The 26795-nt window shown below is 39.9% G+C and overlaps 6 protein-coding genes across 9 annotated transcripts; 3 read left to right on the top strand and 3 right to left on the bottom strand.

The window, feature by feature from the left end:
• Positions 1-2370: 2370 nt before the first annotated feature.
• LOC124341223 (2-methoxy-6-polyprenyl-1,4-benzoquinol methylase, mitochondrial-like) lies at positions 2371-10082 on the bottom strand. The gene is made up of 7 exons (XM_046794231.1): positions 10068-10082; positions 3541-4093; positions 3369-3475; positions 3145-3306; positions 2774-2862; positions 2604-2715; positions 2371-2536 (listed from the first exon to the last, which is right to left on the bottom strand). Exons 2-7 carry the CDS (start codon positions 3914-3916, stop codon positions 2435-2437), a joined length of 948 nt encoding a protein of 315 aa, XP_046650187.1. The 5' UTR covers positions 3917-4093; positions 10068-10082; the 3' UTR covers positions 2371-2434.
• On the top strand, positions 6034-7025 carry LOC124341355 (39S ribosomal protein L18, mitochondrial-like). The gene is made up of 3 exons (XM_046794433.1): positions 6034-6306; positions 6518-6746; positions 6820-7025. The coding sequence occupies exons 1-3, from the start codon at positions 6098-6100 to the stop codon at positions 6955-6957; spliced, it is 576 nt and encodes a 191-aa protein (XP_046650389.1). The 5' UTR covers positions 6034-6097; the 3' UTR covers positions 6958-7025.
• Positions 7008-10165, bottom strand: LOC124340966 (gametogenetin-binding protein 2-like). The gene is made up of 10 exons (XM_046793819.1): positions 10013-10165; positions 9672-9783; positions 9418-9608; positions 9198-9341; positions 9045-9131; positions 8851-8979; positions 8581-8784; positions 7834-8510; positions 7546-7739; positions 7008-7478 (listed from the first exon to the last, which is right to left on the bottom strand). Exons 2-10 carry the CDS (start codon positions 9759-9761, stop codon positions 7299-7301), a joined length of 1896 nt encoding a protein of 631 aa, XP_046649775.1. The 5' UTR covers positions 9762-9783; positions 10013-10165; the 3' UTR covers positions 7008-7298.
• Positions 10166-10292: 127 nt separating this feature from the next.
• LOC124341280 lies at positions 10293-11807 on the bottom strand. 3 transcript variants are annotated; one of them, XM_046794315.1, is made up of 7 exons: positions 11659-11807; positions 11329-11509; positions 11119-11262; positions 10965-11054; positions 10744-10896; positions 10654-10673; positions 10293-10562 (listed from the first exon to the last, which is right to left on the bottom strand). In XM_046794315.1, exons 2-7 carry the CDS (start codon positions 11466-11468, stop codon positions 10357-10359), a joined length of 753 nt encoding a protein of 250 aa, XP_046650271.1. In that variant the 5' UTR covers positions 11469-11509; positions 11659-11807; the 3' UTR covers positions 10293-10356. The 3 variants fall into 3 exon arrangements, with proteins under 3 accessions (XP_046650271.1, XP_046650272.1, XP_046650273.1); XM_046794316.1 differs by having other exon boundaries at positions 11663-11807; XM_046794317.1 differs by having other exon boundaries at positions 10744-10890; positions 11659-11806.
• A 101-nt stretch (positions 11808-11908) lies between these two features.
• On the top strand, positions 11909-20699 carry LOC124340771 (transcription elongation factor SPT6-like). Of its 2 annotated transcripts, none has more exons than XM_046793397.1 (22): positions 11909-12026; positions 12092-12161; positions 12254-12338; positions 12409-12608; positions 12676-12778; positions 12850-13039; positions 13099-13336; positions 13397-13537; positions 13603-14886; positions 14950-15435; positions 15505-15819; positions 15881-16096; positions 16158-16472; positions 16542-17697; positions 17769-17969; positions 18032-18103; positions 18171-19249; positions 19312-19413; positions 19478-19576; positions 19640-19747; positions 19815-20362; positions 20434-20699. In XM_046793397.1, the coding sequence occupies exons 2-22, from the start codon at positions 12123-12125 to the stop codon at positions 20516-20518; spliced, it is 7062 nt and encodes a 2353-aa protein (XP_046649353.1). In that variant the 5' UTR covers positions 11909-12026; positions 12092-12122; the 3' UTR covers positions 20519-20699. The 2 variants fall into 2 exon arrangements, with proteins under 2 accessions (XP_046649353.1, XP_046649352.1); XM_046793396.1 differs by having other exon boundaries at positions 12406-12608.
• A 569-nt stretch (positions 20700-21268) lies between these two features.
• Positions 21269-26488, top strand: LOC124340855 (piwi-like protein Siwi). Its single transcript, XM_046793591.1, has 17 exons — positions 21269-21416; positions 22392-22554; positions 22615-22981; positions 23047-23255; positions 23316-23417; positions 23479-23574; positions 23637-23792; positions 23866-24167; positions 24232-24340; positions 24395-24539; positions 24601-24742; positions 24810-24975; positions 25047-25169; positions 25240-25415; positions 25478-25592; positions 25671-26000; positions 26067-26488. Exons 2-17 carry the CDS (start codon positions 22426-22428, stop codon positions 26181-26183), a joined length of 2784 nt encoding a protein of 927 aa, XP_046649547.1. The 5' UTR covers positions 21269-21416; positions 22392-22425; the 3' UTR covers positions 26184-26488.
• Positions 26489-26795: the final 307 nt, after the last annotated feature.

The following is a 26795-nucleotide window of genomic DNA, read 5'->3' as shown; positions in this document are numbered from 1 at the left end:
TTGCCAGATCAGCAAGTTGATACGCTTTTATTTTTATTTTTTGTCTTTTTTTTTTATAGTTACCAGAGTGTAGTTACTATTTTTGTGATTTTAATTTTTTTTTGTTTGCCTGTAAAAATAAATCTAGCAAATAAATCGCGGATGAAAATTAATTTGAAATAAGTTCATATTAGTGGCTTTTTGAATAATTAGGTTTCAAAGTGAACACGGTGGCACTCTAGTAAGCGCAAACCGAAGACCGAACCACAGCTATCAATGGTTAACTCAGTTATCTCAAAATTATGCTTGTTATCTTGAGTACTTCTTTGTTCTGGTGCAATTAACTGAATGACCCTTTGCATGTAGAGCCTATTGCGCGACATTTTTGTTGGGCTCTTGGTAACGACGTTCGCGTGCAATCTATACCTGGTATAAAATCGTACATCAAGGTCGAGTTCTTTTCAACCGCATTGACGTAACGATCAACTTTGTGACAAGGTCATTTGCTCTGGGGGTTATCTCCTTTCAAGAACTGGTATAAATAAACCGGCATTGGTTACAACAATAACCTACCTTTAAATTTTCAGTGGTGCATTGCTTTCTTTTTTCCTGTGAATTTTGAGTTCTCCTTAGCAATAGGCCAATAGCTCTGAAAATTGTAAGTCTGAAAAATAGCTGAGCGTGCCATAAGGGATAAGGCAACTTAGATTTGAAATAATAATAACAAAAAAAGTATTTATGTTCTTCTTTTGTGTTCCTTATTATATTTCACAATGTTTTGTTTTGTCCGTTCCGCCCGGAAATGTGATATTTAAAAAAGTATTACAACAGCAGCAAACGGAAACGATTAAAAATGTTGACGTCACACATTTCATTTTAATTAAAAATTTTAGCAAGGAGAAACGTGGATAATTATTATTGTTAATTATAGTTGATAGACTTTCAATAATTTCCCTGTTTAAAAAATACGCGCCTTTTGTAACTATCGTTAGAATCACTCGGTTCTATCATTTACTTCTACCGATACTTAAAGCCTTAATACGTTGGAGCAAGGTATTTGTGCGATAGGCAATTGACTGTAAATTTTAGTCCCGCATTTTTTTGCTACGGTTACTACTGCCCTCTAACGGAAAACATTCATTCAGTCAAAAACGTTTTCCCTCATGAATGCAATCTGAAAATAAATGAGAAATCAAATGTTGTTAACCTTGTATTTTACTAACCAAATTGTAACCATATTATCATGATAGTATGTTGTTTGAATGAATTAGTCCACTGGTGGCGCTTTGGACACAACTTGGTCTACGAACATCAGAGTTCATGTAAGTTTCTGGTAACAGGCCTTTGTTAATATCATTGAAGAAGAACTTAACCGTCTGCAGATCTGCGCCGGTCAGAAAGATCTTGAATTTAACGTTGTCAGTTCTGAGTGTGCTTGACTCTATAGTTGATTTACTGTTGCCGAGGTCTGTGCAGTAGAAACTTCTAGGTTTTTTGAAAAAAAGAAAAGATTCAAGACTGGTCCTTTAAAACAAGTATTGATTTATTCATCATTTTAGCACTCAAAGTGGCCCTATAACGCAACAGGTCTGATTCATTCCCATTTTTCATCTCCTCCCGCAGAAGTTTTGACAAAATTTTAAAAGAATGGCCGATCGAAAAGCTGTTATTAAAAATGCGGATATGTCGGAGGAAATGCAGCAGGATGCAGTAGACTGTGCAACACAAGCCTTGGAAAAGTACAATATTGAAAAGGTCAGTCAAAATACTTGAGTAATTGGATATTTCAAACATTGAAAACAATGTGTTAAAGGAACAAAGTTGTTTGATTTCGCTGGTTGATTCATAATACGTTTTTCTCATAGGATATTGCTGCATACATAAAAAAAGAGTTTGACAAAAAGTACAATCCCACTTGGCATTGCATAGTTGGGCGGAACTTTGGTTCTTACGTCACTCATGAAACCAGACATTTCATCTATTTCTACTTGGGGCAGGTGGCAATCTTACTCTTCAAGTCTGGTTAGGGTAACCAACTAGATCCTAATCATTCAACAAATACACATTTTACAAGGTTTTACACTCACAAAAGTGATCCATCCCCATGATGTAACCCCTACTGGTCTCTTGCTCCACCCCCAACCTCACATCGCTCATATTTTTTTTTTGTTTTGCCATCTAGCTCTGCCCACCCCTCAATATTTCACAGTACATTATTGAAAATGCTTCAGACTCGTAAAACAGGATAATATTGAACGTGCGGTTTATCGATGTAGTCTGTCACCCTTGGTCACTTTTCTGTTGTGAATCTCTGTGTTCATGTCCACCCGAAATCATCGCCAACAGATGTTACCGCGGGCTTCTTCGCTAATACAAAAAAAATTAACACTCGACGAATAAATGCACCTTTATTTAGAAATTCAATACAATCTAAACCCAGGATAAATAGGTACTTTTAAATCTTATATCCAGAGTGGATAGTAACTACACCAAATGACAAATTTTCATATTTAACACTTCGAAATCCTGCCTCTTCAATCATTTCCTTAAACCGATCCTAGTAGAAGAAAATAGAAAAATAGAAAATCAAGTTTTTTTTCACAAAAATATTTATTTATAGTTACTTGTGTATGGAACTTTCTTATGCTTTCGACGAGGTACTGATAAGATTTCCAATCTCCTGCAAAAACTTCTCCTAAGGGAGGAATTATTTGGAAGGAATATGTGTCATACACCCTAGGATAGAGAGTTATCTTAACAGCACATTCTATTATTCCATATCAATACTTATTACTGTTTTAGAAGGGGATTCTTCACATGACTAAATTCCAGGCACAAAAATCTTCCTCCAGGTCTTAATACTCGGTAAGCTTCGTCCAAAGCCTATGAATCAACAAATTAAATAAATAATCAGAAATCACTTTTCTGCAATTCCGAGAGAAACATAATGCTGTGAAAATTTCCACCGATTACCAAATCAACTACTAGATTAAGAATAACGTCCAACATAACAATGTTGCATGGGAGGATCATGACACTATGTATAGTATATCCTGTATAAAGGTTCAGGTGGAAGCGGATATATTAATCCGTCTCTATGAAATTCAAGACTACTGGAAAGAACAGCCTTCAACTGACAATAAATGAGAGATTATAATTCATTACTTTTGAAATTTCCGTTACGTTTCGAATTCCAAACGCGATGGTATAAAGATCAAAAGAGTTGTCGACTAAAGGCAGCTGTTGAGCATCGGCGCATAGCCAAGATAGCATATCCGATTGAAGGTTCATTTTTGACGCTCTTTCTTTTCCGACATCTAGCATAGCCTGAAATATTTAACAAATTGTGTTTTAAAATGATATAATGTAAAGAATAAAAAAAAAAATACTTGATTAATATCACTGATCAGAATGCTGCTGTTTTTTTGGGTTCCACTAACATCAAACTGTTTATCTTGCCTTTCAATACTCTGCAGCATTCTAAATGCTATATCACCTGAAATGTCAAATTTAAGTAGGAAAATATACTTAGTTTAAAATGTACAATAGTTTGCAATTTACCAGTTCCACCAGCAACATCAATAATACTTGTTCCCGGGGGAAGGGGAAACATTTTTTTGACAAAGTAGTCTTTCCATATTCTGTGAATGCCTACTGACATCACATCGTTCATAAGATCATATTTGGAAGCAACATTTTCAAAAACTTGGTGAACTTTTTCTGCCTTCTCACTAGCAAGAACTGTCTGAAAACCAAAATCCACTGTTTTTTCTTTGCTAGTTGTACTGCTATTTACATTTTCAAAGTTTGGATCATTTGAAGCTTTATTGTATGAAGAAACATGCAGCCTTTTGGAAAAACTCTTATGAAAATTTACGTTACGAAAATTACTTAAGCTACCGATTGGGGAATGTCGTACAAGCTGTAACAACGACATTTTCAACAAATAATTGAAAACAAACACTTGTGTCTGCTGACTGTTATGGTTTGATTTTTGATAGAACCCACGCTGTTAAAAAGTTACGGCACTATACTATCCCACGTACATGTCACGTAGACTCTTTGAATATATATAGTAACTCAGAAATTAAGAATTATAGAAACCTAAAGAATTCTGAGAAAACTATATTTCAGTTAAACCAGTTGATTGAATGAACCGCTCAAGGCCTCAAGCTCGAAGGCACGACTGAAGTTCCGGGTGTTACTAAACTATGGACTTGGACAGTCCATTTTGGACTACTAAAATATGGACTTCGGTGCAAAACTATGGACTTCACCAGATGGCGCTGCCTGTCAAAGTCCATATTTTAGAACCAGAACGCTCCACCAATGGCCATACTAAACTATGGACTTTATCCAAATTCAACATAAAACATAAACTACGAAGTACGAATCGTTCTATCATTTTTTTGTTTGATATATTTAACGTCCGTTCAATAAACTACAATAAGCCACGAGCTTTCTAGAGCTGGCGGGACACTTACTTTTTTAAAGCCATTTTTTAAAGCCATTTTGGTTCATTGTTTTTTATTATAATAATAGTAACAAATGCCAGAACACTGCTTGGTAGAATTCCGTCGGCGGTAGGATATATTTTTGTAAAATATTCTATTTTTTTTTTAATTTCTTCTAAAGTATTATTTTTTATTAATTTTGTCTTGCTTTATCCGATCTATAAAACGGTTTAAATACAAGATGTTTTTCCGTGTTAATTAAAGGCAAAATCTCTTGAATATTTTCAATCTTCTATTTGCGAATTTAACTAATATTCTTTCCTCCTATATCCACATTACTCTCACTAAGTTTACCCGGTTCCAAAGATAAAATTGAAAATTCGGGTTGTCCAAGTAAAGCACCAACTGCAAGAGAAGCATGAGCTACATATCTTTTTTGCTTAATTAATAGGTTTAAGCTTTTTATCAGATGATGAGCTATGCTTTTTATATCTTCGATTCATACTTAAGATCTCATTTTTTTAAAATTGACTTTTGCTTTTATATAAAACAACGTATAGGGCAAGAACAGTCTTTAGAGACATAAACGGTTCTGCAGCAGATTTAAAATTAATTCCCTCTTTTGAGAAATGTGTTCATACTGTGTACCTAAAAGATCAATAGCTCCATTATTAACAAAACCACTACCATATCTTAAAAAAATAAAGGGATACAAATAATGGGTATAATGGGTAATGCGAAAGCCAAAAAGAAAGCGGAAGTTGCGGATTATATGTCATCGCATTTGCGACAGCCTTGGCATTTTCATTTAATCCATCTGAATTGAGGTTTGATGGGTCACAAATGCGCTCCCATCTAATGAAATGCATTTCCGACGGCGCAATCATTCCTTTTCCAACCAAAGGACTCCGAACGCGTTCAAATTGGAGACCAAAGAAACAAATTTCCATTCCCCTCTTCTGTGTGTGTCGGATGCCCGACTTTGGATTTCATAAACTCCTTCCTAAAAAATTTCACGTTATGGTACAGTGCAACATTTGCCAAGAATATTTCCATCCGGAATGCGAGAACATACCCGAATCTGCCATCAAGTGCAAAAAAGTGCCCTGGTATTGCTCATCTTGCATTTAAACCTTGAATGACTTTGTTTTATTTCTTTTCTCAAATGTCAAATCAAGAATAATAATTAACCTTTTTTGAAATGTTCAAAATGTACCTTGTAAATCGTGTATTAATATTCGCAATACACCATTCAGAATGGATTTGTTGTTTTCTTAAATTTAATTAAAAGATATATTCATTTAACCGTTTAAAACTTAAGCGAAAATATTCGGATCTAAGCCAAGTTTATAAATTTAAAGTCCATACTATAGACGCCAAGTCCAGTGTTTCGGATACAACGCCATCTGATGAAGTCCATAGTTTCTGCAGGTTAAAGTCCATATTTTAGGTCCCAAAGTCCATAGTTTCGGACAGGCAGCGCCATCTGGTGAAGTCCATAGTTTTCGATCGAAGTCCATAGTTTAGTAGTCCAAAATGGACTGTCCAAGTCCATAGTTTAGTAACACCCTGAAGTTCCGCAATGTTCCGCACAAGTTTTCGGCTGCTAAAATCCAAAACCATCCGATTATAGCGTGCGTCGGTGAAACGGGAAACATAGAAACATGTTGGAAGCAAGGATTAGAAATACCAGTTTATTTTCTTTAATTAAAAGAACATATTCTTCTGGTAATGAAGCTTTACTTGAAGGACCAAACAATTCTTTCCTTCCTTTCATCTACAACAGAAATCCCAGAAATTTAGAGAGGTTAAGAATTGCCCCTAAACCATCAGGTTATGTGCTCGACAAGAAACCCGTAAACTATTGGCACAGGTATATTTATTTTTGAGTAAAGAATTTTTAAATATTATATCAATGATGACAATTCACTGCGCAAAATTGAAGAGGCTCATCTTGAATTCCCTCTGTGGTTGAGTTTGATCTGTTTCAATGTCAAAAAAAAATTCTGATTTAATTTGATGATTTCTTTGTTTTTCTATTGAAATTCATGTTTTAATAGCATTTGTTTTTAATCTGTTCTCAGGCTTGTTATTGAGCAGTCAAACAAACATTGGAATGCTTATATCGAACACTTTGAAGGAAGCAAAGTTGTTACAGCATCAACTAAAGAGTGGGCAATCAAGCAGTTTTTGAGAAGTACTTCAGACTCTGTGGCTGCAGCAATTGTAGGCAAAGTTCTTGCCCAACGTTGTCTGGAATTTGGTTTACTGGAAGTAAATTCAGACTATGACTTAAAACAGACTTCTCCAAAAGTGAGTTTCATCACACTTCTATAATAGTCACTTACTTTTTGATGTTTTATTTATTTTTAAATTTTTATTCCAGATTACTCTAGTTTTAAGAAACATTGAAAAAGGAGGTATCGCCCTTAAAGAACCGGAGCAATTCCTTCCGCACCGTCACTGGAGTCGCGAGGCGAAAGAAGATCCTACGAAAGTTTATGAAGAAACACAGTCGAGATAAACAAAATAGATGTCATACAAAATTAAAAGTTTAAATTAAATGCAATAAAGTTTCTGATTTGAATAGTACATTTGTCCCCAGTGTTAGCAAATGACAAATACAGAAAAACGAAAAGGGCATACTAAGAGTGCCTCATAAAGACATGAACTGTAAAGAAAACGAATGAAGAGAAAAAACATTCGTTGAAAAAATATGGAGGGAGCGCGAACTCGTGATGAACGCACTCGTTTATTTGCCCATAAACAACGCCAACAATGCCTCTCATTTTTTTTTTTTATTTGTGATAACCAACGAAGGCGAGAGGCACGAACGGGCTACGCTCCATTTTTGTTTTCTTGAATCTATTGGGACTGATTCTGAACACGCCCACAAAGCTGATCAAACTTTAGGCGTAAGTCATTTCGTAGCTGGCGACGTTGTTCGTTATAATGTTGTTGTTGCTTGCGAAACGCTTGCACTTCTTCCAACGGAATAAATCCCTCTTCACCTTCGTCATCGTCATCTGAATTTACGTGCCATTCCTGATTTAAAAAACAGAAACAACAATGTACAAACGTATAAAATATTTAAAAGCTTAAAAAAAGTTACTTCGAGCATTTGTTGCAGACTTCGACCGTTACGACAGTTTTCACGTAATCTGATATGAATGGGACATCTACTGGCACGGCTCAAATTAGCTCTCGTTTCAGGATTTTCGTATTCGATATCATCGCAGTTACAGTGGTCTTCTGAAAGGCCTTCAGGGACTGGACTCGGGCTTGGACGACACTGCACAGGAGAACCTACAAAAGAAATCCAGCAGAAAATATAAGAAGAGAACATTAGGCTGTGTAAAAAAAAAAAAAAAAAAAAAACCAACGAAATAAATAAACTAACCTGAATGGTGGTTACAAAGTCCTTCAGTACACGCAACGTCAGATCCTTCAGGGGTAGTCAAATTGCTCGAATTGGTTGAAGAGTATCCAGATTCTTGTGGGCACTTGCGAGAGCGACCATTTACGAAAGATGGCTGTGCTGCGAAAGGAGCTTGTCCAGGGCCGCTGGAATGCTTGGCGTCAGAAGCCGAGCAAGGACAGTTTTCACGACTGGGCGACCGGCTTGATTCCATAATAGAACGATGACAAGTTGGCGGTGGGGGAACAAGGGCTGGGAGAATCTCTTCATCGGCATCTTCCTCCACATCATCTTCATTGTCGTAATCTTTTTCGCTTCGACAAATGTTGTCGGAACTTGAAATACTATCTTTCTTTCCACGCCGCTTCTTACGCTTCTGCTTCTTTGCTTCTTTCCGTTGCTTCTGAGCAGCCTCTTCACGGCTAAGCTCTTCACACAGTAGTTCAAGCTGAGAGACTCCTCGTTTAGATTCCACAGCCATTTCGAATGATCGACGCAACGCCTGCAAGGACGCAAACTGCAGCATATCCACCATCTGCTCCTCTTCTCGCAGCCTCTGCGCGACTCTCTGAAGCCGTTCTAGCAAGCAAATTCCCACGCAAGTCACAACTTCTTCCTGAGCAACTTCCATCGTCTTAGCATGTCTCTCTCGACGGAAACTAGACAACAAAATTTAGTCAGTTTTCTTTTTGTTCTACTGACGCCTTTCGAAGAATAAAATTTGGTTACCTTCCAACAAGTTCAGGTTCAGCCCTGGCGATGAGCAAAGACATCAAATCTGCATTGCACTGGACATGAATATGTTTTTCCGCCGGACAGCATTTTAGACCGAGATATAAAAGAGGCTTGTAACCCTTTTCTTCTGTAGGCTCGACCTCTCCTACCAGAAGACTGTATGCTCGCAGAACCTTTAGACGGCATTCTGGACAAAATCTATCGTAACAAAAGTGAATTTTCATTTTAATTTTTCGTACAAGACAAAACGGAGAGTAAATTTACCGGTGCTTCTGGAGATATGCCTCTAATGTATCAAGTAGAGTATTGGCTTCCACCAAAGTTAACTCTTCCCTGCATTCCTGAGCCATTGAATCCCACAGTGGGCGCCAATTCACACCAGAAGGCCGAGCTCTGTAAAAACAAAGCGACACACTTATTCATATGTTTCCAACTATACTGAAAAATAAACCACAAACCTATGCGCATCTAATGAGTGCAATGGACATCTTCGATTTTGACGGGACTTGGTCGTAATTGACTCGGCCATTGTGCTAAGTCGGCTCCTGTATGTCGTTAAAAAATATTAATACTAGTTCTCAGTGTTATGTTTAATAATACAACAAACATACCCATAATACTTTAACAAGATAAAAAGCTTAGATGAAGAAGATATAACCTCAGGAGCTAGCCCCAAAGAACCACTTGGAGATAATGTAACAGGATACAAGGCATCTTGTCCAGATGCTACAAGTTCATGAAACAGTCTCTCAACACTAAATTTTTAAAAATCTGTCAGTTTGTCTAACACAGTATGGCCTAGAATAAGTAAATTCTTGAACAGAATCATACCTTCTCCTGCAACCAACACATGGGACATTGGGCCCAATAAGCTCTAACACTTCCTGGCTAGAGACTTTCATGGAATCATTCATCTCTGCTACTGTCAGCAACTTTCGTTTGTCTACAAATGCATCATTCTCAGAGCCTTTCAAGCAAGAAGGTAAACGGGTCAAATTCAATTCAGGCAACTTCATCACCATCTATCATAAACATAAAGACAATTAGTTTAACTGATTTAACACAATTATGAAAGTGAGACTTACAGAAATATTTTCATCAAATGGAAGAGGGAGTTCCCTCCTGCCTAAAGGTGATGGGGCATCATCCCGGTAGAGAGAAATTAATCTGGCCATCGTTCCAGTAATGTACCAGAAACTGCAAAACAAAATAAACTATAAGAATGTTTGAAAGCTTTCCTCCAAAAGAGATGATTATGTTTCGGCGGCTTTTATGATAGAGCTGTTATCAGCAATCAATTTCGAATACGTCGACACTTTCATAAGAGATAAGTTGTTACTGTCACACGCAATTCTTTATGATTTTAATGCAACCATGTGCGGCAAAGAACATGCGACAGAAGAAGGAACAGTAAATAATCGCTTACACTTGATCAACTATGAAGGGGAAATTAGACCTAAATAAAAATAACGGCCTCGAACTAGACTTGAGAAAACAGACAGGTCGGGTCTTTTTCGGCCGAAAAATATCTGAGTCTATGTGGGGTGTTTCTAATCGGGGGACCGACGGGTACGCAACAAATTAGCGCATAGCGATTCTGGCATGATTCTGGTCGAGTGAGACATTTTAAAAGTTGATTTTTTTTAAAGTGACAAATAGCATAAAATAATGTTTAAAATAAAATAAAAAAATTGTACGCAAATAAATTCACCGACAAAAACGCTTTATTTTATCAAAATTAACATACAAATTCAAAAAATAAAAATGTGATTAGAGATCATCATCCATTTCGAGATCCGATTGGCTAGCCATCTCATTTAAGTTAAAGTTATCAATTGGCTCATTGTTGTTGCTTTCGTCTTCGTGAAGCTCCAAGCCATTAGAAGGATTTTCTTCTAAAGCCGCCCTGCAAGACTGTTCTTCTGTTGAACTGGTAACGAGCTGGTGAACAGTGTTCCTCGGCTGCCATAAAACAACTTATCGTTTTTTTTTAGTCAATGGAATAAAACAAGATTGTTAATTAAATAAATAATAAAATTTTTTTGAAAAATATTATTAAATACAAACCTGCCATTGAAGGTTTGTTACTGCAATAACAAAAATAAAATGTTTTAAAGGCTTACATCAATTAAAGAAATGAATTTGTTAAAAACGTACAAGTTTTCAAGAAGAGATGCAGGGATGCTATTTTCGCGCTGGAAGTTAAGAATTTCTTCGGAAAGCACTAACTTGGAGCAGGAATCAATTTTTAAACCTTCTAAACAGGTTGTGGTGGGTGTACTATCCTCTTCCATATTATCTAATCTACAGCTTAAAACACATTAGCATTTTGAGAACAAATCTGAGTACATTTACATTGAACACAGCAACCAACTCACTTGGTATGTTCCACTGTGGGGGATCCTATTTGAAGTTGACTCAAGTGTGCAGAAATTTTGTCTTCAGTTATAAGCTGTTTTCTAACTTGTCTATAAAACCATACAGTTATTAAATCCAAAATTTGAACAAAACAATTACTATTCCTGCACTTACTCTTCACAAGGATCTTCAATTTTTCTTTTTATGGGTGAAGCTAATGGCATTAATTTCCAGTTGTCCTGGGGGGTGTTCCAAAGTAACATTGGTTCATTTGAAACTGCAGTGCATGACGATTGTGTGTCTAATTCACCTGAAAACCTAAAAATAACATTGAAATGTTGGTTCTGAAATTAATAAATAACTAGATACAAATTTCCTCACAACCTTGTAACTCTGTGCTGTGGTAAAGGACCCCAAGGCATTGATTCCGGTGGATGTTGATTCCATGTATTGTGAGTTGGAGAAACCACAGTGTTGTGGGGACTACTAGAGGTTACTGGTAATTTGAATCCAGATGTAAACATTGTTTACGCAGTAGGATTCTCTGTCGAACTCGATTGTGAATCTGTGAAATACATTCGAAGTCGAACATAGCTTAGGTTATTATTTATTTGTGCTAAACTCTTAAAATATTGACGGACGATCACCAAAAATTCTATAATTTTATCACACCGTTTATGGACTATAATCTTTGCAAATAATTACAAACGGTACCTACGAGATCTTCGTCGTTTGCTCGTTCGGGGAATATTCCAGGAATCAAATTCAAGAGAGAAGAATCCGGAGTAAATTTCTGCTTTTTGGTGATCGTGTAATGTAAATACAGCAGAACTTCAGAATGGGAAACACTAAAGTGTGGGAACGCATGTATTGGCTTACGACTATGGCTACCATCTAGCGAGGTTGTTAAAACTACTTTGCATGAGACATCTATCGCAAACCTGTTGAAATGTATACCGGCTAAGCCCGCACAGACGATGCTCAGTTGTTCGTCTCGGACCTTCGAAGTTGTTGTAATAACGTGTAGCATTGGCAGCATTTATCGGTTTTCTTCCTATGAACACTCTTTTAATAATTGTTAAGTATGAAATTTTAAGGATTTTCAAATGGTGTTAATGTGATGAATGTAGAATTATATGATTTTCAGGTATTTTGAGGTAGTTTTCTAACCCAAAACCATGGCTGATTTTATCGACTCGGAAGCTGAAGAAAGTGAGGTATGGGAATGATTTATTCATCAGTTTGCACTGATTATAAAAACGTTTTCGGTAAATTTTTTGTCATGTAAAAACGTTTTTCTTAATGTCAGGAGGAGGAGGAATTGACAGAAAAGGAAAAATCAAAACTGAAAAAGATGAAAGCTGCGGCTATCGACAGTGATGATGACGAAGAAGGTATTGTGCTGATTAATTTGCCATAATTTTCACGATTTTGAGCTTTTTGGATAAACTGTTCCAACAGAAGATGATGAACAAATGCAAGAGGAATTAGGGGACTTGATTGACGACAACCCAATTGAAGACGATAGTAGCAGCAGTGGAAGTGATAATGAAACCTCTGGTGGTACCAAAAGAAAAAGAGACGATGATGACGATGAACTGGATGACCGACTCAGTGAAGAGGATTTTGAGCTCATTGAAGAAAACTTGGGCATCAAAATGAAGGTAAATACATGTGTTATTTAATTTAAAAGCCTTCAATCATAATATAAATGATTTATTCCCTTCTCAGCGTAAGAAAACTTTTGTCAGAGTCAAAAGGATTGTTGACGATGAATCTGATGAAGAAGGACAAGAAAGAGGGAGAGATGCTATTGCAAATGAGTTATTTGAAGGTAAATTTCAGTTAATTTTGCTACATAATACTAGCTTCGACTACCTAAATAATTGAATGTTTCAACTTTAGGTTCAGATGGAGAGGATAGCAGAAGAGCTGCCAGTAGAGTCAGACAAGAAAGAGATGAAGATGAAAATTTAGATAAATACTCTGATGAGGAAGATGAAGACGAGGAAGATATTGGTGATTTCATCGTAGACGCCGAAGGTCAGCCTATTCATGGAAAGAAGAAAAAAAGAAAAGCAATTTATACTGACGCGTAAGTCACTACTTTTTTTTATCGAACTTACGAATTCCCAACGATTTTTGTTTTCTCAGAGCTTTGCAAGAAGCCCAAGATATTTTTGGGGTTGACTTTGATTACGAAGATTTCAACCAAGAAGGTGAAGAATATGAAGACGATGAGGAAGAAGAATATGAGGATGAAGAAGGAATAAGGAAGACTCGCAAAAAGACTGGTGTTGTTGTGAAAAAGAAGTCACAACGAAAAACTATCTACGATGTCTACGAACCTAGTGAACTTGAACGGGGTCATTTTACTGATTTCGATGAAAAGGTAAAACTGTATTTACTCTTGCAATAGTTTTGTTTCTAATGGTAAACATTAATTTAACAGATTCGAAAAACTGACATGCCAGAACGCATGCAACTCCGAAACGTTCCAATTACTTCTGTCGAAGAAGGTTCTGCCGAATTGGACTTAGAAGCCGAGTGGATTTACAAGCATGCTTTTTCCAAAGCGTCCATTTCAAATCAGGTAAAAACAACTTTAACTTAACTTCATGCAAGGCAATTTCTCAAGTCCCTTTTGAAACCGTAAAGGACGGTACCGCAGATGGACGAGAAAAGGTGATTAAGGGACCTCAGACTGTCGAAAAGATTCGTAAAGCTCTTGAATTCATTCGCAATCAACACTTCGAAGTTCCTTTTATAGCCTTCTATCGTAAAGAATACGTCCTACCAGAATTGAGCGTAAATGACCTTTGGAGAGTCTACAAGTTTGATGAAAAGTGGACCCAACTGCAGACACGTAAAAAAAACATGATGCGACTCTTCAAGAAAATGCAAAAATACCAATCGGAGAAGCTTACGCAAAATTTGACGGAATCTATTCCTGAGAACGTGCGTGTTCTTAAAGATGAAGACACCGATAGATTGAGAATGGTCCAATCCATTGAAGAGTTGAGCGACGTTTACAATCACTTCACCCTCTATTACGGCAATGATGTACCTGCCATGCAAGAAGAACATCGTCGAAGGGCAAGAGAAGAAGCCAAAGAACGGCGAAGCTCAGCAGCCAGGCGAAGATTGAACGAAGATGGTGAACCTATGGATGTCGACGATTTGGGTGAAGATTTGCGCGACCCAGATGATGTGAATGTCGACGAGGAATCTTCAATCAAACAAGCTAAGCGAAGTGACTTGTACTCTCTTTGCGCCAGAGCTGGCCTTGATGGCTTGCTAAGGAAATACGGTTTATCTCCGGAGCAGTTCGCCGAGAACATGCGCGACAATTACCAACGACACGAAGTTGATCAGACATCAACAGAGCCGTTCGATGTTGCCCTCGAATATGTCTCGCCCAAGTTTCCGACCGCTACTGAAGTTCTCAAAGCGGCAAACTACATGTTGGCTGTACAAATCGCTAAAGAACCTTTGGTTCGTCAGTGCGTCCGTGAATCCTTCTTTGAACGCGCTCGTATTGACGTCATCCCTACGAAGCAAGGTTTGAAGGAAATCGACGAGAATCACAACCTTTATCCCATCAAATTCCTTAAAGATAAGCCGGTGCGCGATTTAGTCGATGATCAATTCCTCCGACTGGTGGTCGCTGAGCAAGACAAGTTGCTAACCATTGTCTTCCAAACGAAAATTGAAGGAGCCACTACTGCCAGTTACGTTGACGAGATAAAGGCACTATTTACCCGGGACGAATTCAGCAAACTTGTACAGGAATGGAATGATCTGCGTAATGAGATTATCGATCTTGCCCTCAGTAAATTTGTGTTCCCAGCGCTGGTCAAAGAACTAAAGGCAAAGCTGTTGAACGAAGCCCGAGAATTTGTTATGAGAGCTTGCTGCCAACAATTATACAACTGGCTAAAGGTATGTTTGATTCTGACACAATGTTCTTTCTATTTAATTAAAAAACCATTTTATAATTATTAGGTTGCCCCTTACAAAGTCGACTTCGATGACGAAGAGGATTGGGACACAAAAAATGGTATCAGAGTCATGGGTCTCAGCTATGTAGCAGATCTCGATCAAGCAGCATTTGGTTGTTTGATCAACGTCGATGGTGAGTGTTCCGATCACATTCGTCTGGAACACATTCTGAAACGCAAAAATGCTTGGAAGGAGATGGATCGTACCGGCAAAGAGAGGGACCTCAATATGTTAAGGAATTTTATCTTCAGTAAGAAGCCTCATGTGATCGCCGTGAGTGCTGAGTCTCGAGAAGCCACGATGCTGGTTGAAGATTTGCGAGCAATAACTGCTCAGCTAGTCGAGGATGAACAGTGGCCAACGATCAATGTCGAACTTGTGGATAACAGTTTGGCTAAAGTGTTTGCAAATTCGACTCGGGCAGAAACTGAATTCCGTGAATATCCGCTGTTGTTGCGCGAAGCCATCAGCATTGCCAGAGGCTTACAGGTAAATTTTTCATAAACTACATTCATTTTTAACTTGAATTCAGTTAAACGTTTTTTTATTATTATTTAGGACCCTCTTATTGAATACTCTCAACTGTGTAACACCGACGAAGAAATCGTCTGTCTTAAATATCATTCTATGCAAGATCAACTATCCAAAGAAGAACTTTTGGAAGGTCTCTATCTTGAATTTGTGAACCGAACAAACGAAGTTGGTGTTGACATCAATCGCGCCATTAACTACCCGCACACGGCCAATTTAGTGCAGTTCATATGCGGTCTCGGACCAAGAAAAGGTCAAGCTTTGATCAAAATCCTGAAGCAAAACAACCAGAGACTAGAAAATCGAACACAGTTGGTTACTGCTTGTCACATGGGTCCAAAGGTAAATTAACTACATTGCTACAATTTTGTAAAGACAATCTTCTAAATCAATTTGTTTATAGGTTTTCATAAACTGCGCTGGTTTCATTAAAATTGACACAAATTCGCTGGGGGACAGTACCGAGTCGTACGTCGAAGTGCTAGATGGTTCTCGTGTCCATCCGGAAACCTACGAATGGGCCCGTAAAATGGCTGTTGATGCTCTTGAGTACGATGATGAAGATGCCAACCCTGCTGGTGCTGTTGAAGAGATTCTCGAAGCTCCCGAGCGACTGAAAGTATGCTCAACATTTGTCGCAGTCTGTAAGAGTTGATTTTACGTTTAATTGTCTTTGACAGGATTTAGATTTGGATGCCTTTGCTGATGAGCTGGAGAGACAAGGTTTCGGCAACAAACGAATTACTTTGTATGACATTCGCTCTGAACTAAACCATCGCTACAAGGATGGTCGGCCGTCATATCAGCAACCATCACCTGAAGATATCTTCAACATGGTTACCAAAGAAACTCCGCAAACCTTTTTCATCGGCAAACTGGTCTTGGCAACCGTCACAGGCTTCCAACATCGTAAACCCAAGCGAGAAGAACTGGACAGAGCCAATCCAAACAGAAACGATACTACTGGCTTGTGGCAATGCCCGTTTTGTCTGCAGGTAAAATTGTTGTGACTAACATTTCAAATTTGTCTTCAATCCCAGTAATTTATTGATTTATTTTTATAGAATGATTTCACTGATCTGTCAGAAGTTTGGAATCATTTTGATGCTGGATCTTGCAGTGGTCAGGCGATCGGTGTTCGTATCCGCTTGGAGAATGGACTGTCTGGATTTCTTCCAATGAAGTGCCTCTCTGATTCTGAAGTAACGAATCCGGAAGAACGTGTCCGTCCAGGACAGACGATCCATTGTCGCATTACTAAGATCGACGTCGAACGCTTTTCCGTAGTGGCAACATCTAAATCTTCCGATTTGATGGACAGAAATGGTGAATGGCGCCCGCCAAAGGACGCTTACTACGATACACCAGCCGAAGAAGCTATCTTAAAGGCAGAAGAAGATTCCAAAAAGCTCAAGCATCGTCAAAGCTACACAAAACGTGTCATTGTTCATCCTTCTTTCAAGAACATTGGGTTCAAAGAAGCAGAGAAGCTTATGACGTCAATGGATCAAGGTGAAGTCATTGTTCGACCATCCAGCAAAGGAACGAATCACTTGACAGTCACTTGGAAAGTTGGCGAAGGCATTTGTCAGCACGTCGACGTCAGAGAAGAAGGCAAAGAAAATGCTTTCAGCCTCGGCCAATCTCTTATGATCAACGACGAGGAGTTTGAAGATTTGGACGAAATCATTGCTCGTCACATCAATCCAATGGCTGGACACGCCCGAGATTTGTATGCCTTCCGCTATTTCCGCGATTTAGGCATTCCAGAAGAGAATTATACAGCAGGAAAAGAGCGTGAACGCGCCGACGAAGTGATCAAGGATGACAAAAAGAAAAATCCTGCAAAGATCCATTACTTTGTTACGGCTTCACGCGACTTTCCGGGGAAATTTATGCTCACCTACTTGCCACGGACAACGTCTAAACATGAATATATTACTGTCACGCCGGAGGGATTCCGCTTCCGAGGACATGTCCACGACAGTTTAGCGTCTCTATTCCGATGGTTCAAAGAACATTTTAGAGATCCCGTTCCTGGCACTCCTTCATCACGTGGTGGTGGCGTCGGCGGCGGCCATCACGCTAGTTCTTCCCGTACACCCGGCTACGGTGGGACTGGAACTACTCCCAATGTTAATCCAGAGACTCTTCAGCGAGTGGCTCAATCGATCCCAGCCAATATGCTTCACTCCCTTAGTCAGGCTGCACACTTCCAAGGTAAAAAACAAATATTTATGTCACGATTTATCAACTCAAACTTATTTTTGTTTTACATTTTTAAATTGTAGGAACGCCTACCCCATTCGGTTATCCAGCTAACACTCCATACACACCTTCGGGAACAACTCCGTTTATGACTCCGTTTGCAACAACCCCACACCAACCTCAAACTCCACGGTATTCGGGCACACCTGCAACAAACGCCGCACCTTCGGCAGGGGGTTCTCAGGGCACGTTCAGGACTCCTGCTGCCCCAACTGCTCACAGAGGTAAATGATCAGGTGGAATTCGATGTCATTTTTCGTTCTAAACTTTTAATGTTCGTTGATAGGATATGGATCGCAAAATCATGCGTCACCATTCAACCGTCAATCTAGTGGATCTAATCGACCCAGTTCTCAAAGTAATTTTAATTAATCTGCGAAATGGCTATTTGTTTTGACCATTTTTTTTATTTCTCGTTATATCAGGTTCATCCAGAGGTGCCGCAACCGAATCGTGGGATGCTCCTGTCGATGATTGGGGACTGGGAAGCACCGCTAATGGTTCAAAGACCTCTACATCTCGTTCTGCAGCACCCGCCAGCAGCGAACCTGATGACTGGAACGCTGCAACCAACGCCTGGGGTTCCGTTACATCCAATCGAACTGCAGCGAAAACGACGCCTAATACAAGACCTGCATCGAGTAGTGGCGCCTCTAATGATGATTGGGGAGCTAGTGCTGATGCGTGGGCATCGGGCGGAAGTTCAGCTCCTCGTGGAAGAACAACACCAAGTGCAAGCCGAGCAGGAACCAGCACGGATGATTGGGGCGCACCCAGCAAAACGCCAACCAGTGGTAACGCTGCTGCGGCGGATGATTGGAATTCCGGCTGGGGATCTACATCTAACCCGTCGACTCCCAAGTCCACTTCTGCTCCCAAATCTGGAGGTGGTGATGACTGGGGAGCCAAAGCTGATGCTTGGGCAAGCTCTAAGGGAAGGACAACTCCAAGCGCTAACAAAGGAGATGATTGGGGAGGCTCTACCAGTTCAAGCAGTCCCTGGGCAACTGGCGCAAATGCTGCTCCCCAATCAAGAGGTGGAAGAACTTCTTCACGAGGTGGATCCAGATCCGGTGCTCCTGCCGTCAGCCAACCCGCTCCAGTCGACGATTGGGGTATACCAAGTGATACACCAGCTGCCCCACCTGCTACAACTACACCTCGTAGCGGTGCAGCAACATCATCAGCCAACGACGACTGGGGTTCAGAAGCCGATGCCTGGGCATCTGGAACTAGTAGCAAGCCAACAACTCCGAGAGCTGCACCGGCCGCTAGTTCATCTGGTGGTGGCGGTGATGATTGGTCATCAGCAGCTGATACCTGGGCCAGTGGAAGCAGCTCCAAGACCACAACGCCTAGTGCCAGCAAATCGGATGATCCATGGAGCGCCGTAGTTAACAGTGGAGGATCGTCTTACAGCTCTAGAGGAGGAGGCGGGGGATCGTATGGCTCTAGAGGAGGCGCTGGCGGCGGCAGAGGAGGAGGAGGAAGACCCTGCTTTAATGTAATTTTCTTGCTTCTTTCGTATCATGTAATATTTATCATGAATCTGTTTTGAAATCCTAGTGCAATGAAGAAGGTCACATGTCTAGAGAATGCCCCAAGCCTTCTACCAGGGGAGGTGGTAGAGGAGGAGGAAGAGGAGGAAGCACTGCGACGTGTTATAATGTAAATTTATTTATTTTACTTTTTTATTTGTATCGTAGTAATCAATTTGAACCTTAAAATGTAGTGCAATGAAGACGGACACATGTCGAGAGAATGCCCCAAGCCTTCCACCAGGGGTAGAGGAGGTGGAGGAAGAGGAGGAGGAACCGTGTCCTGTTATAATGTAAACGACGTGTTAATTTTTTATTTTTGCCCTGGAAACTTATTTGAAAATATTTTCTTATAGTGTAATGAAGACGGGCACATGTCGAGAGAATGTCCCAAGCCTTCCACCAGGGGTAGAGGAGGAGGAAGAGGAGGAGGTAGCGGTGGTGGAAGGAATACTTGCTTTAAGGTGAATTTATTTTAATTTAATTTTGTTGTTGATTTCCTGATATCTAATATTTTACTTTCTATTTTAGTGTAATGAAGAAGGGCACATGTCAAGAGATTGTCCCAATGGAGGCAGTAGCGGGGGAGGCAGTCGCTCCCGATCCAGTACCGCGCTTGCCGATGATGATTGGGGAACATCTTCCGCCACCAGCAGCAGCAGTCCATGGGCTACGGGTGCTAATGCAGCTCCTAGAGGCAGAGCAACACCGAGTGCTGGAAAATCAAATGATGATGACTGGGGAGCTCCAGCACCTCCTCGAGGAGGCAGTAGATCAACACCAAGTGCCAGCAAGTCAAATGACGATGATTGGGGAGCTCCTGCGCCTCCCGTAGCAGGTGGCAGAGCAACTCCTAGTGCTAGCAAATCCAACGACGATGATTGGGGAGCTGCTGCCGATTCCTGGTCTTCGGTTACTGGAAAGAGTGGTGGTGGAGATCGCGGGTCACGATCTAGTAGAAGTGTTGCACCTTCAGGGGATTCTTGGGACACTGACGCGACCTCCAAAGCTTCTGCTTCTAGAGGAGATGATGATTGGGGTTCGTCTACCACTGCACCTGGAACAACACCGAGATCTGGGTATGATTTTAATTCTGGATTTATTTATTTTAAAATGTGTTTTATGTAACTGTTTTCGTTTGATTTTGTAGTGATGGTCGAAGAAGCTCCCGCCCAGGTGGTCGCAGTCCACGACAGATGGAAATGGGTGATGCCACTCCACTCTACGACGAGTGACGTGCTAATAATTAACCCCTAACGTTGAATTTTCTCTGTTCCCTTTGCTCATTTTTTGTTTTCGTTCTTAATCATCTCTCTAACCTGGCTTTGCGAAAATCATCACTAGTATCGTACTGAGTTCGGGCAAAATTTTGATACTTGATAATTGAATACAAAGGACACGTATTTGCACTTGCAATAATGCTCATTAAGATTTTTCTTTTTTATTGGTATATCATTGTCACATAAAACAATTTTGTATAAAAAATTGTGATAGCAAGCAAATAGCCACCAAAATACTAGCGCTTCACACATGCCAGTGAAGCGATTTGTAACCTTGATTATTTTATGCACGCGCTCGCCCCCCAAGATGCAGACGTGGAGGGTGAGGGGATTTTCGTATGTGTCAAGGTTAGGGGGTAGAGTTGCGTTATTCTGAATTTTACTTGATTGACTGCTCTGGGCGTAGCCGGAAGATTTCCCCCTTATTTTTGGAGGTCACCAAGGGAGGGGGGGGGGTGATGTGTAGGTAAATCGAAGTAATCGAGAACCCCCTATCGGAAATAAAAATCAATTCAAAAATTCTCTATCTACGTTATGAGCATTCGAATTTCTAAAATTATTTACATTTCCTGTTATTTTTTTATAAGTTTGTGTTATGTCACAGGAAGACCACAGAAGCAAGTGGATAGATTGGGTCATTTCATATTTTCATTCATGTTTTTTTTTTTTTCAAATTTCAAAATAATCTTCGATTAAATCCGGCAACGCTGGAACGGCCTCCAGCAGATATTTCCTTCGCCGTCATGTACTTGCCAAACTCGCGGCATTTCTCAGCGCGAGGTCTTGAGCTCACGAGTGAATTATCTGCAAGTGTGAAAAGGTGAAATTGGAAAACGAAATTGGAGTCTTGAGGGTAATGACTATTTTTTATTTCATTTTGTATTCAACCCATTGATGGTTTGTGGTGATTGAAACACCAACATAGATGCATTTGTTACGTGGACTCTGAAAACGATTGAACAGATTTTGCACACTCGCCTAGCGACTAGGGGTAATAACAAACACATGCTGTCAATTTAATCGTCTGAACCGGCATGGCTCATTTTTCCCAACCCTTTCTTTTTGGCATACCAAAATGGCTGAATTTGGTGTTTGATTAATTGCTATGTGTTTCTGTGTTTATCTATTTTAATCATTGCAATCTGATTTCACTCAAGTTTTGCTTCTCGTTTTTGTTTTTTGTTTTCTCTCTTGTCACATTTAATTGTTAATTTTTTTTAAAATTTTTATCAAGATTCAAGTAAGATTTAGATAAATTGTCTTTAAGATTTTGATCGTGTCTGTAAAAGTGTATTCGTCATACTAGCCTTAGGCTATAATGGTTTCCACTATTTGCCCTCAAAACTAGGGTACTATATACCTTCAGGGGGATTTTCTCTGAACCGTCAGATGGGATGTAACTAAACACTAGTGATCAGGGCATCGGGACGTCGAGAAACATTACGCTAATGGGTTGAATCGAATATTTCAGTTTTGTTTTTCTGTCAGTGACTTGTGTTTCTCGTGAAATATGAGAATTTAAAGGTCTATTTTTAAATTTCTATTTTCGTCGCCCATTCATGTGTTTCGTATCTGTGTTCCTTGATTTTCATTTTCGATCGAGATCTCAGGGACTTGTTTCTTAAAAATTACGCCATTGATTTGCAGGAATGAAATTATTTTCTTGATCTAAAGAATCCTGTATTTTCTGTTTTTAGATATGATTGATAGAAACTATTATGATCTAAGAACTTTGCCTGCATTCATTTAGTCAGCAGGAAATTTGTTTCTGAATTGGTGGTTTGTGACGAAATGAAAAGTTTGTTTAAATGTTGTTTTAAATTATTAGGTTTTATTTTTGAAGTGAAAATCGACATCGGAAAATGGATCCTGCTGGGCGTGCACGAGGTCGTTCACGTGGTAGGGGTCGTGGAGATGAAGTAGAAACGACAAGGAGACCTGACTTGGCTCAGCAACATGGAATCGCGCCCTATTCAACACAGCCACCACACGTACTTAAATGAATATTTCTTCTAAGAATCTGTGTCAATTAATTCTTTTTCCATGAATAGTTGGCTGGACGGTCAAGAGGAGGTATGACACAGGAATCCGAAGGCCGAGGTCATGGACCACCATCTTCATTCACTAACACATCTGGATCAGGGGGTCGAGCTACAAGTGGCTCCTCAAGTAGAGATACGCCTCAAGAACCATCTTATGGTCCAAGTGTACCTGGTGGTGGACGAGCTTCATTGGCCCCTCGTGGTGGTCCAGCTGCACCTCCACAGGTTCCTTCCGCTCGCGCACCCCCACCAGGTGTAGTAGCCCCAAGGGCCTCTGGGGATGCTGCTGCCAGCATGGGACGGGGTGCTAGTCGTGGACGCGAACAGAGGGATGTGCAGATTTATACTCGCCCTTCGGCTGAATTTGTTAAATTAGGTAATTTTTCGAAAAAATTGACATTCGCAATGTGTTAATATTTCAAATTACTTTTTTTTTTTAAGGAAAAACGGGAAGTCCTCTCCCAGTGACTTCGAATTATTTTGAGCTTATCAAGAGGCCAGATATGCACTTGCTTCAGTATCGTGTTGATTTCACTCCTGATGTTGATCATATTGGTGTTCGTAAAGCCCTCATCCGTGTTCACGAAAATGTGCTCGGCAAGTATCTTTTCGACGGCACTCTACTGTATAATGTTACTCGTCTAGCACAGGTATAATTTCACTTCATTGTTGTCGCAATTCGCTCTTTTCATTGACACTTTTCTATACAGCCACTGGAACTGCATTCCAAACGCGTCTCGGACGATTCTGATGTTATGGTCAGTTTCCGTCTTGTCGGAGAAATTCACAAAGAAGACGCTACCTACACTTCGGTATATTTATTTTTAATTACACTCAAGTAGTTTTCTAATTATTGGTTATATTTTTCTGTAGGTCATGAACATTATTTTACGCCGTTGCCTTGGCATGCTTAATTTGACTATGTGGAAACGTGATTATTATGACCCGGCAGCCTTGACTGAAATTCCGGTAAGGATTTTCTTTTATAATATCCATAAATTTTTTTTACTTAAGTTCGGTTCGTCTTGTAGCAACATTTCTTGAACGTATGGCCCGGCTACCTGACTACTATCCGACATCACGAGGATGGATTTCTTCTTGGTGTAGAGATCATCCATAAAGTTTTGCGTCGAGATACTGCCTTAGATGTTATGGATAGATTGCGTCAATCTGGGGGTGATATTCAGGTATGCAATTTGTAACTGAATTTTCAAAGGACGATTTTTAACCTAACAATTTTATTTTAAATTGCTGCTTTAGGCACTGTGTAAGGCGGAACTGCTAGGAAAAGTTGTCATGACGCATTACAACAAAAAAACTTACCGAATTGACGATGTCGACTTCACCAAAAACCCCAGATCAACCTTCCACCTGCGCAAAGAAGACCGTGATGTTTCGTACATGGAATATTACCAGACGCGTTATAGCCTTTCGGTGAGGAATGCTTCCCAGCCAATGTTAGTTTCACTCCCTTCACGACGAGATAAAAATCGAGGCGACGACCAACCAGTGTACCTCATTCCAGAACTGTGCGGCATGACGGGTCTCAGTGATGACCAAAAGTATACATTAACTCGAGAATTCAGTATTGATAATAATTTTACTTAATCATTTCTCAATTTTTAGAAAAAATTTCAATTTGATGAAGGATGTCGGTAATATTACGCGAGTTATGCCAGATAAACGTGTTGATGCCCTCATGAAGTTCCGCAAACGACTGGCCGATAATCCAAAGGTGAGTGTGGTTAAATATGACTTATTACAATCTATTAATGATATGTTCTAACAGATTCAAGAAGAGCTTAACAGTTGGGGTCTCGACTTTGCCAAAAATATTGTCTCTTGCAATGCGCGTATTATTCCTGCTCAAACGATTCAACAGGGTGGTAACAGTTTTCCAACACAAGAAGGAGACTGGAGTCGTAATATTCAGCGTAAGTTATACTTGACATTAAATGACGAATCCGAGTACTATTCAATTTTTAATCGATTTAGGATCCAGGATGTGTGTGTCAGTGGAATTACAGGATTGGGTTGTATTTACGCCGTCAGCAATGATGCAAGAAATCACACCCTTCGTTAATATGATGAAGCAAGTTGGAGCTCAACAGGGTTTTAATATCCCGCAACCTGAATAGTATGCGACCATTTTTCTAATATATTTAATATTCAATTCATTCTTAAATTACGATTTTCAATAATAGTATTAATATGCAAATGGACCGTACGTCAAACTACGTCGAGGCTATTCGAGCGGAATGTGGTCGAAAGCAATTCAGCCTTATTTTTTGCGTGTTGCGTGCTGCACGAGCAGATACGTATGCTTCAATCAAGAAGATGACGATCTCAGAATTCGGCATTCCATCTCAGGTATCCGTTTGAAAGGGAATCGTAGTTGGCATCTTCATGATTGTTTAACTAGATTTGATCTTCTTGCACAGGTGATTACGGGAAGAAATATCAAGGGACAGCCAGGTAAGCTCATGTCAATCGCCACCAAAGTTATGATTCAAGTTGCTTCGAAGTTGGGTGCGGAACCTTGGAGAGTTGCAGTCCCCCAGACGGTAACTTTTCTCGATCGAGACGTTTGCTTCTTGAATTCTTAATTTATCTTTTGGCTATTATTGAATGTAGAAATGGATGGTTATCGGCTATGATACGTACCACGATGCACGCCAAAGAAAAGCTGTCGGTGCATTTGTTGCATCCATCAATCCGACCTTCTCGCGTTACTATTCTTCTGTGAAAATTCACGAAAACAATGAAGAAATTTCACCCAGCTTCAAAGATCATCTCTTTGGCGCACTCAAGTATGTTTTATTATGCTCTCTTTGTTCCGTGCAAATAATATCTTTTTCATTCGCACAATTAGATCTTATTACATCATGAACGAAAAAACATTGCCGGAAAAAATCATTGTCTACCGTGACGGTGTCGGTGCTGGAGACATTGCGCGACTAAAGGATACGGAAGTGGCGGCACTGAGGGTAATAATGATGAGTGACGGTTTGTGGGAAGATTGAGGCTCGTTTTTCTATACAATTATCATTTTTTGGCTTGAGTAGGAGGCTTGTTCCGATGCTGGTGCTCGAACAAATTACCTCGGGACTGGTGTGTATAATCCACCCATTGCATTCATTGTCGTAAGCAAGCGGATCAACACGCGATTTTTCGCCATGGGACAACGTGGAGCGAGCAACCCGCCTTGCGGCACGGTTGTCGACAATAAAGTGACGCTCAATGAGAGATTCGACTTCTTCCTGGTGTCTCAAAAAGTTACGCAAGGTACCGTTTCTCCCACCAGCTACAATGTTATTGAAGATGACACTGGAATCGCCCCTGATATCCACCAGCGACTGGCTTATGCTCTTACCCATCTTTACTACAATTGGCCTGTAAGTTTTTTTATTTTTATTGTCTATTTTATTCAGAATTGAATTTAACCAATTTGTTCATTTAAGGGTACCCTGCGTATTCCAGCGCCCATCCAGTATGCGCACAAGTTGGCGTACCTTGTTGGTGAATCAATGATGACGCAACCGCATGAAGGACTGAATCGACTTCCTTATTACCTTTGAATTACCTTTCATTTATTTTCTCCCTTAAGTTTTGTCATTTTTAACGTATTAATTTGTTCACTCACAAGAAAAAAACTACAAGACGACGAGACATGCCTCACTCGCACGATTTTCGAAAGACGCCAAAAATATTTTTCTTGAGTTTGTTTGCAATGGCGGATATCGACAATGGAAGTGTTTTTCATGCAATTTTTTTTTTCTGTTTCACCTTCATGGGCCATGTCAGAAGTGTGATAATGTACGCCCCTTTGTGCCATGTTGTATGTAATCAAGGAATGAGTAATAAACCTTTGTTTTTAAATGAAGTGGATTTATTGACTTTCGTGTGGTGAGTTTTTATATGATGAAATAAACATGAGTTTCAATGGAATTCGCGTTCAGATTGCATTGACGGAAAAGCTCTAGTGCTCTACGTGTGCAATGCACATTAGGTGTTTCGAAAGCACTGAGGAAAACAAAAGAATGTGGCATCGCTGCTTGGCAGGCGTGGTCAAGCTGACAGCTGTATCGAGAAGAATGCAGGCCTGCAAGGCCAACAAGGGTACGTCTGGGCAGGATCGTCTGGGCTTCCTCGATAGTCAACTTTCAGGTCCGCAAAAGCCAAAAGAACTC

This window comes from Daphnia pulicaria, chromosome 5, assembly GCF_021234035.1.
Source record: "Daphnia pulicaria isolate SC F1-1A chromosome 5, SC_F0-13Bv2, whole genome shotgun sequence".
NCBI classification, from domain to species: domain Eukaryota; kingdom Metazoa; phylum Arthropoda; class Branchiopoda; order Diplostraca; family Daphniidae; genus Daphnia; species Daphnia pulicaria.
The sequence above is the reverse complement of the archived record's forward strand: the minus strand, read 5'-3'. Positions and strand labels throughout refer to the sequence as shown.

Coding starts and splice junctions, on each gene's coding strand:
- LOC124340966 (XM_046793819.1), bottom strand. CDS start 9,761: ATGGCCAGATTAATTTCTCTCTACCGGGATGATGCCCCATCACCTTTA. Junction 9,342..9,417: donor TGTGTTGGTTGCAGGAGAAG/GTATGATTCTGT, acceptor TTAAAAATTTAG/TGTTGAGAGACTGTTTCATG. Junction 7,740..7,833: donor ACTTTGTAACCACCATTCAG/GTTAGTTTATTT, acceptor TTTCTTTTGTAG/GTTCTCCTGTGCAGTGTCGT.
- LOC124341355 (XM_046794433.1), top strand. CDS start 6,098: ATGTTGGAAGCAAGGATTAGAAATACCAGTTTATTTTCTTTAATTAAA. Junction 6,307..6,517: donor CCCGTAAACTATTGGCACAG/GTATATTTATTT, acceptor ATCTGTTCTCAG/GCTTGTTATTGAGCAGTCAA. Junction 6,747..6,819: donor TAAAACAGACTTCTCCAAAA/GTGAGTTTCATC, acceptor TTTTTATTCCAG/ATTACTCTAGTTTTAAGAAA.
- LOC124340855 (XM_046793591.1), top strand. CDS start 22,426: ATGGATCCTGCTGGGCGTGCACGAGGTCGTTCACGTGGTAGGGGTCGT. Junction 22,982..23,046: donor GGCTGAATTTGTTAAATTAG/GTAATTTTTCGA, acceptor TTTTTTTTTAAG/GAAAAACGGGAAGTCCTCTC. Junction 24,341..24,394: donor GACTGGCCGATAATCCAAAG/GTGAGTGTGGTT, acceptor ATGTTCTAACAG/ATTCAAGAAGAGCTTAACAG.
- LOC124341223 (XM_046794231.1), bottom strand. CDS start 3,916: ATGTCGTTGTTACAGCTTGTACGACATTCCCCAATCGGTAGCTTAAGT. Junction 3,476..3,540: donor TGATGTTGCTGGTGGAACTG/GTAAATTGCAAA, acceptor TTGACATTTCAG/GTGATATAGCATTTAGAATG. Junction 3,307..3,368: donor TGATCAGTGATATTAATCAA/GTATTTTTTTTT, acceptor TAAATATTTCAG/GCTATGCTAGATGTCGGAAA.
- LOC124341280 (XM_046794315.1), bottom strand. CDS start 11,468: ATGTTTACATCTGGATTCAAATTACCAGTAACCTCTAGTAGTCCCCAC. Junction 11,055..11,118: donor ATTGAAGATCCTTGTGAAGA/GTAAGTGCAGGA, acceptor ATGGTTTTATAG/ACAAGTTAGAAAACAGCTTA. Junction 10,563..10,653: donor TAACAAACCTTCAATGGCAG/GTTTGTATTTAA, acceptor AAAAACGATAAG/TTGTTTTATGGCAGCCGAGG.
- LOC124340771 (XM_046793396.1), top strand. CDS start 12,123: ATGGCTGATTTTATCGACTCGGAAGCTGAAGAAAGTGAG. Junction 12,609..12,675: donor ACTTGGGCATCAAAATGAAG/GTAAATACATGT, acceptor TTCCCTTCTCAG/CGTAAGAAAACTTTTGTCAG. Junction 20,363..20,433: donor GGAACAACACCGAGATCTGG/GTATGATTTTAA, acceptor TTGATTTTGTAG/TGATGGTCGAAGAAGCTCCC.